The sequence below is a fragment of the Oncorhynchus gorbuscha genome, linkage group LG08 (assembly GCF_021184085.1).
Source record: "Oncorhynchus gorbuscha isolate QuinsamMale2020 ecotype Even-year linkage group LG08, OgorEven_v1.0, whole genome shotgun sequence".
NCBI classification, from domain to species: domain Eukaryota; kingdom Metazoa; phylum Chordata; class Actinopteri; order Salmoniformes; family Salmonidae; genus Oncorhynchus; species Oncorhynchus gorbuscha.
The window spans coordinates 66,347,885-66,366,755 of NC_060180.1; the positions used below are offsets into that span (position 1 = coordinate 66,347,885).

At 45.2% G+C, this 18,871-nt stretch overlaps 1 protein-coding gene across 7 annotated transcripts in view; it reads right to left on the bottom strand.

Annotated features, from left to right (window-relative positions):
* Nucleotides 1-17,998, bottom strand: part of LOC124042039 (coiled-coil domain-containing protein 18-like) — a 29,422-nt gene extending 11,424 nt beyond the window's left edge. For 3 of the 7 annotated variants that reach the window (XM_046360315.1, XM_046360321.1, XM_046360320.1), the window contains exon 1: nucleotides 14,167-14,459. In XM_046360315.1, coding sequence (XP_046216271.1) covers nucleotides 14,167-14,375 — 209 coding nt within the window. In that variant the 5' untranslated portion in view covers nucleotides 14,376-14,459. The other 4 variants (XM_046360317.1, XM_046360316.1, XM_046360318.1 and 1 more) reach the window with 4 other exon arrangements.
* Nucleotides 17,999-18,871: the final 873 nt, after the last annotated feature.

The following is an 18,871-nucleotide window of genomic DNA, read 5'->3' on the forward strand; positions in this document are numbered from 1 at the left end:
TTCCATCGCCTGTATAGACTACATAGAAGAAGCAATGTCCTAAAGTGCTCCTCTATTCTCCGCTGTTAAACTCCACCCTGCGCACAGAAAACTCACTCTTCCTAGGAACGATGCTTCAGAGAGCAGAGCGCTGTATATATATATATATATATATATATATATATATATATATATATATATATATATATATATATATATACCCCATAAGAGTGGAGTGTGGGGGGAGGAGATAGGGTGTGGGGGGAGGGGGCGTGAGGGGGAGGAGATGGGAGGTTAGAGGAGGAGATGTGGGGGTTGGGGAGGAGATGTGGGGGTTGGGGAGGAGATGGGAGGTTAGAGGAGGAGATGGGAGGTTAGAGGAGGAGATGGGAGGTTAGAGGAGGAGATGGGAGGTTAGAGGAGGAGATGGGAGGTTAGAGGAGGAGATGGGGGTTGGGGAGGAGATGGGAGGTTAGAGGAGGAGATGGGAGGTTAGAGGAGGAGATGGGGGTTAGAGGAGGAGATGGGGGTTAGAGGAGGAGATGTGGGGTTAGAGGAGGAGATGGGGGGTTGGGGAGGAGATGGGAGGTTAGGGGAGGAGATGGGGGGGTTGGGGAGGAGATGGGAGGTTAGGGGAGGAGATGGGAGGTTAGAGGAGGAGATGGGAGGTTAGGGAGGAGATGGGAGGTTAGAGGAGGAGATGGGAGGTTAGAGGGGGAGATGGGAGGTTAGAGGGGGAGATGGGGGTGGTGGGAGGAGATGGGGGTGGTGGGAGGAGATGGGAGAATAGAGAAGCAGATGGGAGGTTAGAGGAGGAGATAGGGGGTTGGGGAGGAGATGGGAGGTTAGAGGAGGAGATGGGAGGTTAGGGGAGGAGATGGGAGGTTAGGGGAGGAGATGGGGGTTGGGGAGGAGATGGGAGGTTAGGGGAGGAGATGGGAGGTTAGGGGAGGAGATGGGAGGTTAGAGGAGGAGATGGGAGGTTAGGGGAGGAGATGGGAGGTTAGAGGAGGAGATGGGAGGTTAGAGGAGGAGATGGGAGGTTAGGGGTGGAGATGGGAGGTTAGAGGGGGAGATGGGAGGTTAGAGGGGGGAGATGGGAGGAGATGGGGGGTGGTGGGAGGAGATTGGACACAATAAGAACACTGGTTGTGGAGGCACTAGTCATGGGGCTGTCTCTTTCTGTCAGCTCCTCAGGGAATAAGAATATCTCTCCCTCTCTCTCGCTCTTTGTTATAGGGTAGGAGCTGCTCTGTCTGACAACTCAAATGACTCCCATTATACAACAGTGAACAGTTGGAGTCTACAAACAAATTATTTTGTGGTCTTATCTGATGGTTTCCACAACGCCTTCAAAAAGTATTGACACCTCTTTACCTGTTAGACATTTTATTGTATCACATCCTGAATTTAAAATAGATTATTTTGAGAATGTTTTGACACTGGCCTACACACAATACCCCATAATGTCAAGAAAACGAAAAGCTGAAATGCCTTGAGTAAATATGTATTCAACCCAATTGTTATAGCAAGCCTAAATAAGTTCATGAATAAGATTTTTTTAACAAGTCACATAAGTTGCATGGACTCACTATGTATGCAATAATAGTGTTTAACATTATTTTTGAATGACAACCACACATACAGAGAATTGTAAGGTCCCTCAGTTGAGCAGTGAATTCCAAACACAAATTCAACGCAAAGACCAGGGAGGTTTTCCAGTGCCTCGCAAAGTAGGGAAGTTATTGGTAGAGGAGTAAAAAAATAAATGAAATAAAACATTGAACATCCCTTTGAGCATGGTGTAGTTCTTAATGACACTGGATGGTGTATCAATACATCCAGTCACTGCAAATATACAGGCGTCCTTCCCCACTCAGTTGACGGAGAGAAAGGAAATCACACGACTGCCCTCATTTCACCATGAGGCCAGTCGTGACTATAAAACACTTAGTGTTCTACTGTCACAGCCATTAAACTCTAAAACACCAACAACGTCATAGTTACTCCACAATACTACTCTAATTGACAGGGTGAAAAGAAAGAAGCCTGTACATAATAAAAAATATTCAAAAATATTCCTCCTGTTTGCAACAACACACCACCAACAAGACAACAAAGGGATTGAACACATATTTACTCAAGACATTTCAGCTTTTCATTTAAAATTCATTTGTAAAAATTAGTAAAAACATAATTCCACTTTCACATGAAATCATATCAAAATGTTATTTATCACATGCGCCGAATACAACGGGTGTAGACCTAACAGTGAAATGCTTACAAGCCCTTAACCAACAATGCCATTAAGAAAATACCCAAAAGAAAAGTAAGAGATAAGACTAACAAATGATTAAAGAGCAGCAGTAAATAACAATAGCGGGGCTGTATACAGGGAGTGCCGGTACAGAGTCAATGTGCGGGGGCACAGACTAGTCGAGGTAGTATGTACATGTAGAGTTTTTAAAGTGACTATGCGTAGATAATAGAGTAGCAGCAGCGTTGATGCAGATAGTCTGGGTAGCCATTTGATTAGCTGTTCAGGAGTCTTACGGCTTGGGGGTGGAAGCTGTTAAGAAGCCTCTTGGACCTAGACTTGGCGCTCCGGTATCGCTTGCCATGTGGTAGCAGAGAGTGTGGTAACAATCTATGACGAGACAATCTATGTGGTAACAATCTATGACGAGGGTGGCTGGAGTCCTTGACAATTTTTAGGGCCTTCCTCTGACACCGCCTGGTATAGAGGGCCTGGATGGCAGGAAGTTTGGCTCCAGTGATGTACTGGGTCGTACGCACTACCCTCTGTAGTGCCTTGCGGTCGGAGGCCGAGCAGTTTCCATATCAGGCAGTGATACAACCCGTCAGAACGCTCTCGAAGGTGCAGCTGTAAAACCTTTTGAGGATCTCAGGACCCATGCTAAATCTTTTCAGTCTCCTGCCCTCATGCCCTCTTCACGACTGTCTTGGTGTGCTTGGACCAACGGGGTATTGTGTGTAGGCCAGTAACAACAAATCTCTAAATAATCTATTTTAAATTTAGGCGCAGAACCACCACAATGTCTAAAAAGGGGTGTGAATACTTTCCATATTTTCAAGCATACCGGTGGCTGCATCATGTTATGGGTATACTTGTAATCGTTAAGGACTGGGGAGTTTTTCAGGATAAAACATTTACAGAATGGAGCTATGCATAGGCAAAATCCTAGAAGAAAACCTTCAGTCTGCTTTCTAACAGACACTGGAAGATGAATTCCCCTTTCCGCAGGACAATAACCTAAAACACAAGTACAAATCTATAATAATAATAATATAATATATGCCATTTAGCAGACGCTTTTATCCAAAGCGACTTACAGTCATGTGTGCATACATTCTACGTATGGGTGGTCCCGGGGATCGAACCCACTACCCTGGCGTTACAAGCGCCATGCTCTACCAACTGAGCTACAGAAGGACCACAAATCTACACAGGAGTTGCTTACCAAGACAGTGAATGTTCCTGAGTGGCCGAGATACAGTTTTGACTTAAATCTGCTTGAAAATCTATGGCAAGGCTTGAAAATGGTTATCTAGCAATGATCAACAACCAATTTAAAAGAGCTTGAAGAGAATAAATGGGCAAATATTGTACAATCCAGGAGCCTGAACCAGAAAAACTCACAGCTGTAATCACTACCAAAGCTGATTCTAACATTGAATAAGGGGTATGAATATTTATTTGTGCAGCCGGGGGAGCTGTGCAGCCGGGGGAGCTGTGCAGCCGGGGGAGCTGTGGAGCAGGGGGAGCTGTGGAGCCGGGGGAGCTGTGCTGCCGGGGAGCTGTGCTGCCGGGGAGCTGTGGAGCCGGGGGAGCTGTGCTGCCGGGGGAGCTGTGCAGCCGGGGGAGCTGTGCTGCCGGGGGAGCTGTGCAGCCGGGGGAGCTGTGCTGCCGGGGGAGCTGTGCAGCCGGGGGAGCTGTGCTGCCCGGGGAGCTGTGCAGCCGGGGGAGCTGTGCAGCCGGGTGATATCACATATTCATATTAAATTACTAATAATGAGTTTAAGCACAATCCTAAACATACAGTGCATTCGGGAAAGTATTCAGACACCTTTACTTTTTCCACATTTTGTTACATTACAGACATAATTTAAAAAATCCTCAATCTACACACAATACTCCATAATGACAAAGTGAAAACAGGTTTAGACATTTTTTCAAATGTATAATTTTTTTTAAATGATAAATTATTTACATAATCATTCAGACCCTTTGCTATGATGGGACTCGAAATTGAGCTCAGGTGCATCCTGTTTCCAATTGATTGGAGCCCACCTGTGGTAAATTCAATTAATTGGACATGATGTGGAAAGGCACACACCTGTCTATATAAAAGGTACCACAGTTGACAGTGCATGTCAGAGCAAAAACCAAGCCATGCGGTCGAAAGAATTGTCCGTAGAGCCCCGAGACTTTTTGTGTTGAGGCACAGATCTAGGGAAGGGCAACAAAAAAATGGCTGCAGTATTAAAGGTCTCCAAGAACACATTGGCCTCCATCATTCTTAAATGCAAGAAGCTCTCTTAGAGCTGGCCGCTCAACCAAACGGAGCAAGCGGGGGAGAAGGGCCTTGGTCAGGGAGGTGACCAAGAACCTGATGGACACTAACAGAGCTCCAGAGTTCCTCTGTGGAGTTGGGAGAACCTTCTAGCAGCAGCACTCCACCAATCAGGCCTGTTAGAGTGGCCAGACGGAAACCACTCCTCAGTAAAGGCACATGACAGCCCACTTGAAATTTTCCCAAAAGGCCCCTAAAGACTCTCAGATAATGAGAAACAAGATTCTCTGGTCTGATGAAACCAAGCTTGAACTTGAATGACAAGTGTCACATCTGGAGGAAACCTGGCAACCTCCCTATGGCAAAGCATGGTGGTGGCTGCATCATGCTGTGGGGATGTTTTTCAGTGGCAGGGACTGGGAGACTAGTCAGGATCGAGAGAAAGATGAACGGAGCAAAGTACAGATAGATCCTTGTTGAAAACCTGCTCCAACAGGACAACGACCCTAAGCACACAGCCAAAGACAACGCAGGAGTGGCTTCGGGACAAGTCTCTGAATGTCCTTGAGTGGCCCAGCCAGAGCATGGACTTGAACCCAATCAAACATCTCTGGAGAAACCTGAAAATAGATGTGCAGCGACGCTCCCCATCCAAACTGGCAGAGCTTCAGAGGATCTGCAGAGAAGAATGGGAGAAACTCCCCAAATACAGGTGTGCCCAGCTTGTAGCGTCATACCTAAGAAGACTCGAGGCTGTAATCGCTGCCTCGAAAGGTACTTCAATAAAGTACTGAGTAAAGGGTCTGAATACTTATGTAAATGTGATATTTCATTTTCTTTATTTGCAAAAATGTCAAAAAACAGTTGTTGCTTTGTTATGAGGTATTGTGTGTAGATTGATGAGAAGAAAAAAGACATATTATAATAAGCCTCTAACATAACAAAATGTTGAAAAAGTTTCATTCACATTAAGATGCTTTCATCCCTGTGTAGTCATGGAAACTAACATTATTCTTATTTTTTTACAGTTGTACATTTTGAACTGAATGTCAGATAAGCAAAGTACAGTTCACAGATAAATGAACCATAAATATTTATTTCTGTAGGCGATAGTATGTGCGTCAATGGGAGGGATTTCAAGAAGCACAAGACTTTCATTCAAATCTCTTTTTCTAGTGCTGCTTCCAGTAGGAAAACAGTGTTATTACTGTCTGTATCCTAGTATTAGACAGACACAAACCAGGCCACATCAGCAAGTTAGATCAGAGTCCATATCACCAGAGCTAAATTCAAAACTCATATGATTTTTCACTATGGACCGACTCTGATTTGTGATAATCTGTGGGCGTAACATTAAAGTTGAAACAAATGCAGACCATTGTGGATAAGAAATAGCACGTCTTAAAATGATTTGTCAAGTCAGGAACGGAACTTTGATAATTTCCTGAATTGTGTTGGGATTGACCCACAGCGCTGCATCTCACAAAGATCACGATGTCTGCTAGATATGTCCCTTTGGAATTCCCCATGATAGGGAATGTCCTCGCTGCTCGAAAGACTCCTTTCCACTACCGCAAAATAACAGTTAACATGATTCACCTTAAAACAACAGAAGACTTGGTGATAGCCTAAGAATTCACATTTTACACAGAAAGAGTGTTGCCTTTGGGAAGTTCAGATCTCATGTCTCCTGTCAAGCCGCGCTTTCAGAAATGTTAATCCCCGTAACTGTAGATATTTAGATTTGGTCAATGGAGTCCTTTATACTGTGTTCTTGGTGAAAAACAAGAAAAAAAAAGAACAGTGACACAACAATATGGCAAGAGCTTCTGAAATGACTAGCTAAGACGATTAGAACCACATACAGAACCCTGCTATGTCAAATACTCAAATAAATGGAGTATTATGCAATAGCTTTTGCTTGACAGATGTGTGTTTTACCTTAGGTCTCAATGCAATGTTAGGGTTCTCCCCGTCTGTAAGACACATTCATACCTGGCGTCTAGGTAGACCATTTGTCTTAGTCTCTCTAGTTGGTTTTACCACCCTGTAGCTGGCTCAATGGCCCGTGTTTTACCAAGTTGGCACGACACCTCGTTATTTGTGACGTCCCTCTATAGGACACATTTACACCCATCTAGGTAGAGTATTTATCTTCGTCTCCCATCTAGGTAGAGTATTTGTCTTCGTCTCTCACCTAGGTAGAGTATTTGTCTTCGTCTCCCATCTAGGTAGAGTATTTGTCTTCGTCTCTCACCTAGGTAGAGTATTTGTCTTCGTCTCTCACCTAGGTAGAGTATTTGTCTTCGTCTCTCACCTAGGTAGAGTATTTGTCTTCGTCTCTCACCTAGGTAGAGTATTTGTCTTCGTCTCTCACCTAGGTAGAGTATTTGTCTTCGTCTCCCATCTAGGTAGAGTATTTGTCTTCGTCTCCCATCTAGGTAGAGTATTTGTCTATGCATCTTGTCTCTTCCATAGGTTTCTCTACATGTCCCTGTAGCTGGCTGTCCTCCAGCTCGGCCAGCGGGTGCTGCTCTCCTGTAACATGTTCTGCTGCAGGGAGTACTGGAGCTGGACACTGAAGTGACTACACACCAGAGTGCTGCTACGCAACTCCTCCTGCAGAGACAACAGCCGGCGACGGAGTGGAGAGGGATAGGTGGTCACACACACAAAGTGATACAAACACACATGTACAAACAGTCAAAAGCACACACACACAAGCATGGTAGTGGAGACAGTCAGACAGTTACAATGCTGTACAAGTAACAGGGAGGTACCTACATGTAGCACCGCAAAACACACACACCTCGAGGCTCCTCGATCCTTGGCCTCCATCTCTACAGGCCAGCGCTGTCTCTGGTACTGATCCTTGGCCTACATCTCTACAGGCCAGCGCTGTCTCCAGCTGCCTCACTTGACACACAGAAACGAAACATGTTCATGTAATCAGAAACGCTCCTGTTATCTGCAATATGTTATGTATTTATGTCAAACATTTATGCACATCCTTGTATTGTATGCAATCCGTGATCCTTGATGCCTATGGTATGATAATGGCACGATAATGGTAAGACATTTGATGAGGGAGAGAATGGGAGAAGGGAGATGGAAAGATGAGGGAGAGAAGAGGAGAAGGGAGACGGAATGACGAAGGGGAGAAGGGAGACGGAACGATGAAGGGGAGACGGAACGATGAAGGGGAGAAGGGAGAAGGACGATGAAGGGGAGAAGGACCGAGAAGGACCGATGAAGGGGAGACGGACCGATGAAGGGGAGACGGACCGATGAAGGGGAGACGGACCGATGAAGGGGAGACGGACCGATGAAGGGGAGACGGACCGATGAAGGGGAGACGGACCGATGAAGGGGAGACGGACCGATGAAGGGGAGACGGACCGATGAAGGGGAGACGGACCGATGAAGGGGAGACGGACCGATGAAGGGGAGACGGACCGATGAAGGGGAGACGGAACGATGAAGGGGAGACGGAACGGCGAAGGGGAGAAGGGAGACGGAACGACGAAGGGGAGAAGGAACGACGAAGGGGAGAAGGGAGACGGAACGACGAAGGGAGACGGAACAACGAAGGGAGACGGAACAACGAAGGGGAGAAGGAACGACGAAGGGGAGAAGGAACGACGAAGGGGGGAAGGGAGACGGAACGACGAAGGGGAGAAGGGAGACGGAACGACGAAGGGGAGAAGGAACGACGAAGGGGAGAAGGAACGACGAAGGGGAGAAGGGAGACGGAACGACGAAGGGGAGAAGGGAGACGGAACGACGAAGGGGAGAAGGAACGACGAAGGGGAAAAGGGAGACGGAACGACGAAGGGGAGAAGGAAGACGGAACGATGAAGGGGTTTACATCTAATTGTTGTATAAGATGAATGAGTGAGTATGATACTGTTTGTATAATTGTGTAATATGATTGTGGACTGTTTAATGAAGAAAAATACAATATAATAATATATATAGTTTTTTAAATGTTTTTATTTTCTTCTTCACATTTTTAAACAGTCCATTTCTATTTTCCAATGGGGGCTATACACTTGGGTGACGTTTTTTCTTTCTTGTGTAGCCTCGTTTCACTGGCAAAAATAATATTAAAACATCTAGTGTTCAGTGAAATAACAACACAATGTCAAATACAGGTATCCTAGTCAAATAATTAACATCTAATCACATTAACCGTTCGTCTCTCGCAGAAATTCCACTAACGGTCCTTATGTAGCCAAACGTAGCTGCTGCTTATTTCATTTGCTCGAAAATTGAGAAATGATTTACGGCCCGCATCCATAGAGACACATACCAACTCTACTGGTAGTACTGCTACATTGAGTAGTGCCCTTCCTCAGCCACATATGTCCAAAAGTACTATCTCACAACTCGATGAAACCTTCACTCTTGCGCAGACATTGAAAAACAAAACATGTCAATTTGAAAAATAAGCCACGGGAGTTTTTTGAGCGAGAATTAAGACAACTTTTGAGTAGTAAGACATGTATAAAAGCAGGTACCATTAATAAGAAGGTTCTAGAAGCATCTTATATGGTGAGCTACCGAGTGGCTAGGACAGGCAAGCCCCATACTATTGTGGAGGACTTCATTATTCCTGCTGCCGCGGATACGGCTGGGACAATGCTGGGGAAAGAGGCCCAAAAAACTATACAGACAATGTCTTCATCAAACACAGTTACACAAAGCATCAGTGGCAGGAGATGTTTTGAAACAATTACTGATTTGCGTGCAAGCCAGTGAATTCTATGTGTTACAGCTGGATGAGTCAACAGACGTGGCGGACCTGGCACAGCTCCTGGTATATGTCTGTCACAGCTGGATGAGTCAACAGGCCTGGCACAGCTCCTGGTATATGTCTGTCACAGCTGGATGAGTCAACAGGCCTGGCACAGCTCCTGGTATATGTCTGTTACAGCTGGATGAGTCCACAGACGTGGCAGGCCTGGCACAGCTCCTGGTATATGTCTGTTACAGCTGGATGAGTCCACAGACGTGGCAGGCCTGGTACAGCTCCTGGTATATGTCTGTTACAGCTGGATGAGTCCACAGACGTGGCGGACCTGGCACAGCTCCTGGTATATGTCTGTTACAGCTGGATGAGTCAACAGACGTGGCGGACCTGGCACAGCTCCTGGTATATGTCTGTTACAGCTGGATGAGTCAACAGGCCTGGCACAGCTCCTGGTATATGTCTGTTACAGCTGGATGAGTCCACAGACGTGGCAGGCCTGGCACAGCTCCTGGTATATGTCTGTTAAAGCTGGATGAGTCAACAGACGTGGGGGGCCTGGCACAGCTCCTGGTATATGTCTGTTACAGCTGGATGAGTCAACAGACGTGGCGGGCCTTGCACAGCTCCTGGTATATGACCTTTACGTTTATGGGGGGTCAATTAAGGAAGAAATCCTCTTCTGCCAACCACTGGAAACCAGGACAACAGGAGAGGATATTTTTCAAGTACTGGACAGCTTTGTGACATCAAATGGACTTTGGTGGTCAAGATGTGCTGGTATCTGTACTGATGGCATGACAGGGAGACATAGTGGAGTGGTAACGTGCGTGCAAGCAGTTGCTCCCAACGCCACTTGGGTACACTGCAGCATCCACGAGAGGCTCTTGCTGCCAAAGGAATGCCTGACAGCTTGAAAGACATTTTGGACCCTACAGTGAAAATGTTTTTTGTTAAAGCAAGGCCCCTGAACTCTCATGTATTTTCTGCACAATGCAATGATATGGGCAGCGACCATGTAACGCTTTTACAACATACAAAAGTGCGCTGGTTATCAAAGGGCAAAGTATTGACACGTTTTTTAAAATTGAGAGACTAGCTTAAAGTTCTTTACTGACCATAATTTTCACTTGTCTGACCGCTTGCATGATGACGAGATTCTCACACGTCTGGGCGATCTGAATCTAGGATTACAGGGACTCTCTGCAACTATATTAAATGTGCGGGACAAAATTGAGGCTGTGATTCTTCTCTGTCTGCATTAACAAGGACAGCACACAGGTCTTTACATCATTGTAAGATTTTTTGTGTGCAAATGAACTCAAGCTTACGGACAATGTCAAATGTGATATAGCGAAGCACCTGAGTGAGTTGGTTGCGCAATTACAAAGTTACTTTCTTGAAACTGATGACACAAACAACTGGATTGGTTATCCCTCTCATGCCCTGTCTCCAGTCAACTTACCGATATCTGAACGAGAGCCTCATAGAAATTGCAACAAGCGGTTCTGGGAAAACTGAATTTAATCAGACGCTGCTGCCAGATTTCTGGATAGGGCTGCGCTCAGAGTATCCTGCCTTGGCAAATCACGCTGTTAAGACACTAATGCCCTTTGTAACCACGTACCCATGTGAGAGTGGATTCTCGGCCCTCACAAGCAGGAAAACTAAATATAGGCACAGACTATGTGTGGAAAATGATTTAAGACAGACTCTCCAATACAACCCAACATTGCAGAGTTATGTGCATCCTTTCAAGCACACCCTTCTCATTAACCTGTGGTGAATTATTCACAATTTTTGATGAACAAATAAAGTTTTATATGTAAGATGGCTAAATAAAGAAGTAAATTATTGATTATTATATTGTTATTATTTGTGCCCTGGTCCTATAAGAGCTCTTTGTCACTTCCCACGAGCCAAGTTGTGACAAAAACACACACTCATTCTTATATTTAATAAATGTATCATATAGTGTGTGTGGCAGGCTTACAATGATGGCAAAAAACAACATTTGAGAGTGCTCTGACCCTGGTGCTAGAGGGGGTACGCAGCTGGAAGTTGAACGTTTGAAGGGGTACGGGACTATTAAAAAGTTTGGGAACCACTGGCCTAGTGGATACAGCATTTGGCCAGTAACGAAATGGTTGCTGGTTCAAATACTCAGGCCGACAAGGAACTTCATTTGCTCCAGGGGCGTCGTACTACTACATAGACAACACTTTGTAGAATAAGGATGATAGAGTAGGTTAGGAAAGACATTGTGGCCTATGTGATAACGAACTACTTAAAACATTTTTTTTAGTGATAGATAAATATAGGGGCGGCAGCGTAGCCTAGTGGTTAGAGCGTTGGACTAGTAACCGGAAGGTTGCGAGTTCAAACCCCCGAGCTGACAAGGTACAAATCTGTCGTTCTGCCCCTGAACAGGCAGTTAACCAACCCACTGTTCCCAGGCCGTCATTGAAAATAAAAATGTGTTCTTAACTGACTTGCCTGGTTAATTAAAGGTAAAATAAAATAAATAGCAAATGGATAGAAGAGTTCCCAACTTCCTTGGTGGACACGATTATGGTAACTAAAAAATTAGGTCAAGATATTATCCCAAGAGTTGGGTTACTAGGATCTATTTCTTTAAATAATGGATGACAGTTTAGCTAATCAGGTAGAACAAATAGAAGGCCAGAGTTAGGGACCAGAACAGGTAGATATAGAAGTTGAAGATATACTAGCAGAACACATTTGTTAACCAAACCCGTATGTCCAAGATTGTGTCCAACAGGTGAATTACAGGAGATGGTGATTCACTCAATCCAACCAGGAAACTGGGTGTGGATCCAGTCCATTACATTACATTTACATTTAAGTCATTTAGCAGACGCTCTTATCCAGAGCGACTTACAAATTGGTGCATTCACCTTATGACATCCAGTGGAACAGTCACTTTACAATAGTGCATCTAAATCTTAAGGGGGGTGAGAGGGATTACTTATCCTATCCTAGGTATTCCTTAAAGAGGTGGGGTTTCAGGTGTCTCCGGAAGGTGGTGATTGACTCCGCTGTCCTGGCGTCGTGAGGGAGTTTGTTCCACCATTGGGGGGAACATTTTATTCTCCCTGAGGAGAATAAAATGGAATCAGCCCCGTTGGGAAGGTCCATACCAGGTTCTGTTAAACCACCGACTTTGCCATTAGAATAGCTGAGAGAGTCACTTGGGTCTACGTTACCCACTGCAAGAAGGTATGTACATATATGAGCACGGCTGATCACACACAGTTAGGAGAAGAACTGTTTGTGCTCCTAGAAGTGTGAGTGTGGGGTGGTACCTAGCAGACCAACTAAGGGCAGGAGAGGGTTGGCGGTTTTTGGGAAAAGTAGGGGCTCTGAGCTGCATCATAGTCTTGGTAACCTTTCTGATACATCCATATCTACCACCCGCTGGTACTAATTATATGATGCCATTGTCTTTGATAAGAAGTAAAATATAAACTATATAATACACTGATGAGTGTCTTACAGAATAGGGAGTCAAAGAAGATCAAGATGTAAGATTTAAGGTAAACATTAAACAATTCCCTGGGAAAGCGAATAACTTTACAGGGATTGGGTTGGCCAGATTGAGGTACTCGGCCAACCCACCTCGGTTCACTTTAACTCCTGATGAGTACCAGTGTTATAAATACAAGAATGGCACAGAGAACTTAGATGATTTTAATGGCTAAAAGGTCATTGTTAATGTGACTGCCAAAGGTTTGGAAGTACAGCACCTATAACTGATGTATGGTAGGCTTGTACCAGCAAAGGACGCATACGATAAACACTACAAAAAGGGTGGTTAGGAACTTGCGCCCCGGGCTTATTGGTCCAACCAGTTCGAGTTAGTCTTCAGATGTGACAGAGTCTGGAGACGCCGTGGAGAAAGTTCTGCTGCCTGCAACATCCTCCAGCATGACCGGTTTGGCGGTGGGTCAGTCATGGTCTGGGGTGGCATTTCTTTGGGGGGCCGCACAACCCTCCGTGTGTTTGCCAGAAGTAGCCCGACTGCCATTAGGTACCGAGATGAGATCCTCAGACCCCTTGTGAGACCATATGCTGGTGGGGTTGGCCCTGGGTTCCTCCTAATGCAAGACAATGCTAGACCTCATGTGGCTGGAGTGTGTCAGCAGTTCCTGCAAGAGGAAGGCATTGCTGCTATAGACTGGCCTGCCCGTTCCCCAGACCTGAATCCAATTGAGCACATCTGGGACATCATGACTCGCTCCATCCACCAACGCCACGTTGCACCACAGACTGTCCAGGAGTTGGCGGATGCTTTAGTCCAGGAGGAAATCCCTCAGGAGACCATCCGCCACCTCATCAGGAGCATGCCCAGGCGTTGTAGGGAGGTCATACAGGCACGTGGAGGCCACACACACTACTGAGCCTCATTTTGACTTGTTGGATCAACCTGTAGTGTGGTTTTCCACTTTAGCTTTGAGTGTGACTCCAAAATCAGACCTCTGATTTGATTTCCATTGATAATTTGTGTGTGATTTTGTTGTCAGCACATTCAACTATGTAAAGAAAAAAGTATTTAATAAGAATATTTCATTCATTCAGATCTAGGATGTTATTTTAGTGTTCCCGTTATTTTTTTGAGCAGTGTATATAAAAAATCTATCTTTCTGGTGCTCCTTAAATTCTGTTTGGTGCCTAATGTTTTTAAAGTTGGGAAATGTTGGTATCGTGACAAAACTAAATAGAACAATACAACATTTTCAGAATTTCAGGGCAACGGTATGTGTAGAAGTTCAGGCCTCAACCTCGGCCTCCAAGCCCAGGATCTGAGCAGAGAAACCATTTAGCATCCCCACCTAGTGAACGTCAACAATCTTCACATTCATGGTTGTTCTCACTAAGTACCTTGGTCTTGGAGCTGCCCAGTTCAATCTGGGCCACCTCCAGGTCCCTAATGAGCTGTCTGTTCCCCAGGGAGTCGTTCTCTTGACGCAGGCAACCCAGCTTCTCCCTGAGGAGGGGGCAACCTCCATCTCCACAGCCCTGGATGAGGTAGACAGGTGAAAAACTGGCATACACATATGACAAAATGGCAATGCATATATAAGACACATATACAAACACACATATACAAACACACAGAAGCAATGAACACCTAAATAAATCACACACAAACCCAACACAGACACACAAATCTAAGAAACACACTCATCTCACACATAATGGCTGGTTATACGATGCACCGGCAGGACAGAACAGCGGCGCCTGGAAAGACAAGAGGCGGCGGTCTATGTATTTTTGTAAACAACAGCTGGGGCTAAATATCCAAGGAAGTCTCGAGCCATTGCTCGCCTGAGGTTGAGTTTCTCATGATAAGCTGTAGACCACACTACCTACCGAGAGAGTTTTAGTCTATATTCTTTGTAGCTGTTTACATACCACCACAGTCAGAAGCTGGCACTAAGATGGCATTGAATGAGCTGTATTCCGCCAGAAGCAAACAAGAAAACACTCACCCAGAGGCGGCGCTCCTAGTAGCTGGGGACTTTAATTCAGGGAAAATTAAATCAGTTTTACCTAATTTCTATCAACATGTTAAATGTGCAACCTGAGAGAAAAGAACTCTGGACCACCTATATTCAACACACAGAGATGCATACAAAGCTCTCCCTCACCCTCCATTTGGCAAATCTGACCATAATTCTATCCGATTCCTGCTTACAAGCAAAAATTAAAGCAGGAAGCACCAGTGACTAGATAAATCAAAAAGTGGTCAGATTAAGCAGATGCTAAGCTACAGGACTGCTTTGCTAGCACAGATTGGAATATGTTCCAGGATTCCTACAATGGCATTGAGGAGTACACCACATCTGTCATTGGCTTCATCAATAAGTGCATTGATGACATCGTCCCCACAGTGATCGTACATACATACCCCAAACAAAAACCATGGATTACAGGCAGCATCCACACTGAGCTAAAGGCTAGAGCTGCCGCTTTCAAGGAGCGGGACTTCAACCCAGAAGCTTATAAGAAATCCCGCTATGTCCTCCGACGAACCACCAAACAGGCAAAGTGTCAATACAGGACTAAGATCGAGTCGTACTACACCGGCTCTGGCTCTCTTTGGATGTGGCAGAGCCTGCAAACCATTACGGACTACAAAGGGAAGCACAGCCGAGAGGTGCCCAGTGACACAAGCCGACCGGACGAGCTAAACCAGTTCCATGCTCGCTTTGAGGAAAATTACACTGAAACATGCATGAGAGCACCAGCTGTACCGGAAGACTGTGTGATCATGCTCTCCGCAGCCGATGTGAATAAGACCTTTAGACAGGTCAACACTCACAAGACCGCAGGGCCAAACGGATTACCAGAATGTGTACTGCCAGCATGCACTGACCAACTAGCAAGTGTCTTCACTGACATTTTCAACCTCTCCCTGTCCGAGTCTGTCATGCCAACATGTTTTAAGCAGACCACCTTAGTGCCTGCGCCCAAGAACACTAAGGTAACCTGCCTAGAACCGTAGCACTCACGTCTGTAGCCATGAAGTGCTTTGAAAGGCTGGTTATGGCTCACATCAACACCATCATCCCAGAAACCCTAGACCCAGTTCATTTGCATAATGCCCTAACAGATTCACAGATGGTGCCGTCTCTATTGCACCTATGTGAGAATGCTATTTATTGACTACAGCTCAGCGTTCAACCATAGTGCCCTCAAAGCTCATCAATAAGCTAAGGACCCTGGGACTAAACACCTCCCTCCGCAACTGGATCCTGGACTTCCTGATGGGCCGCCCCCAGGTGGTAAGGGTAGGTAACAACACCTCTTCCACGCTGATCCTCAACACAGGGGCCCCTCAGGGGTGTCTGCTCAGCCTTCTCCTGTACTCCCTATTCACTCATGACTGCACGGCCAGGCACGACTCCAACACTATCATAAAATTTGCAGATGACAACAGTGGTAGGCCTGATCACCGACAACAATGAGTCAGCCTATAGGGAGGAGGTCAGAGACCTGGCCGTGTGGTGCCAGGACAACAACCTCTCCCTCAAAGTGATCAAGACAGGGAGATTATTGTGGACTAGAGGAAAAAGAGGACCGAGCACGCCCCCATTCTCATCGACCGGGGCTGCAGTGGAGCAGGTTGAGAGCTTCAAGTTCCTTGGTGTCCACATCACCAATAAACAAACATGGTCCAAGCACACCAAGACAGTCGTGAAGCGGGCACAACAAAACCTATTCCCTCTCAGGAAACTGAAATGATTTGGCATGGGTCCTCAGATCCTCCAAATGTTCTTCAGCTGCACCATCGAGAGCATTCTGACTGGTTGCATCACTGCCTGGTATGGCAATTGCTCGGCCTCTGACCACAAGGCACTACAGAGGGTAGTGCGAACGGCCCAGTACATCACTGGGGCCAAGCTTCCTACCATCCAGGACCACTATACCAAGCGGTGTCAGAGGAAGGCCCTGAAAATTGTCAGACTCCAGCCACTCTAGTCATAGACTGTTTCACTGCTACCACAAGGCAAGTGGTACCAGAATGCCAAGTCTAGGTTCATGACGCTTCTAAACAACTTCTACCCCCAAGTCATATGACTCCTGAACAGCTAGTCAAATGGCTACCCAGACTATTCACATTGCCTGCCCCCCCCTACATCACTGCCACTCTCTGTTGTCATCTATGCATAGTCACTTTAATTAACTCTACCTAGATCTACATACTACCTCAACTAACCGGTGCCCCCGCACATTGACTGTGTACCAGCACCCCCCTCTATATATTGCTATTTTTTACTGCTCCTTTTTAAAATAGTTGTTACTTTTATCTCTTACTCTTATCCATATTTTTTGAAACTGCACTGTCAGTTAGGGGCTAATAAGTAAGCATTTCAATGTTGTATTCGGCACATGTGACTAATAAAATTTGAATTGATGTTATACAGACAAAGTCATGGACAAGATACACACTAGTGCACAAATAACCACACACATTCACAAAGATAAACAGTTACAGACACTGTCCACCACAAAAACGGGATGGTTCTCTCCATTGACTTATACAATATAACCTTTGGTGATCTCTCTCACCCTGGACTCAGTACTAGGTAGGCTGAGGGATCTCTCCAGAATTGGGTTGCCAGGTGGGGTGGTTCCCCAATGCTGGAAAGTTTGTGAACCCCTGCTCTATAGTCAGTCGACCTGGCAACCCACATGATGTACTCTGCTCAGATCACTCACTGTGACTTATGTCCTGATTGACTAGGAGGATGGGGAAGAGAGATGTCAACGTGAGGGCCACACATTTCGGACATTCAGAGGACCGAACCGTCTGTTAATGTTAGTCAATTAGGATAGCTATGTGGGTGATGAAATGGCATTTGTATGGCCAACCTGACCTGCACCAGTAACCATGTCGATTGACAATTATAAGCTAAGTTAGCGTTGCTTACCATAATTGTTCTCCCAAACTTTTCAAACTTATCTCCGTCAATCACAATTGATTCCTTAAAGTGGCCACATCTACAAGATCCTCATCGTTGTTAAACATTGGTGGCTGTTATTTTACACACGCTAGCTAGCGAGCAAACGTTACCCTGCTTACATCAATCAACAGGTTGCTAGGGTTTATGTTAGTTAGCTAACTGAAGCTATAGCAACTGTGATACTCTGGAAAACATGTGGTGCTCTTTTTTACCGCTTGACAGTTCCCTGATTCGCTCACTTCCAAATTAAAAACAACACAACTACACGCTCCAACATCACCTCATCCGATTGGACGAGAGGGAACTGTCTAAAAAGTGATTGGTTGTACAAAGAGGTCGTGAACTGCAAATGCCACGAATGATGTCACGATTAGACCTCCCAATTGAAAACATTGCCAGAGATTTCTAATGTATCACTTGTTCTTAAATATGCAGAATGATCAAATAATATAATGCATGGAGATGAAGTCACTGGGTCATTCCTTTTGATTCATGTAGTTGACAACATATCATTTTAAATTCCCTTCAAAATGAGATTGATCTCAGACATTTGATGAGAGAACAAACTTTTACAGCAGCATTTTCATAAAGAAATACAATTACTTTGAAGGTAATTTAAGAGAGAAGAAACGCCATAAGGGGATAGTATCTACAAGTGAGACATTAAATTGTGTCCCAAAATGCCACCATTTGAGTGCCAGATTCGACATACCTATATTTATATCACAAGTGGCTTCATCTGTTAGACATTTAATATACAGATTCCGTGGAACCGACTACTTGGACTATTCGATTAACTCTTGAATATGGATCAAGTGCATTAAACATGATAGATAGGCGTGTTACACTCTGCTAAGAGCTAACACACATCTCCTGATTTACCTTAACACCCATTGAGACTTCCATGACTCCCACTGGACTCTGATCAACAAGGCACATTCTGATGGGAAGCAGGCTTTAGAGTGTGTTTATATGACAGATGTAGCTACTGTACATTAGCCAATGGGTGGATAGAAGACTGCACCATCAGTAATAGTGACCTTTGTGTGTCTGTGTAACATTTGAATAATCAATACTGTTTTATCATCTGTTACAACCAACTTAATGAATGTGTG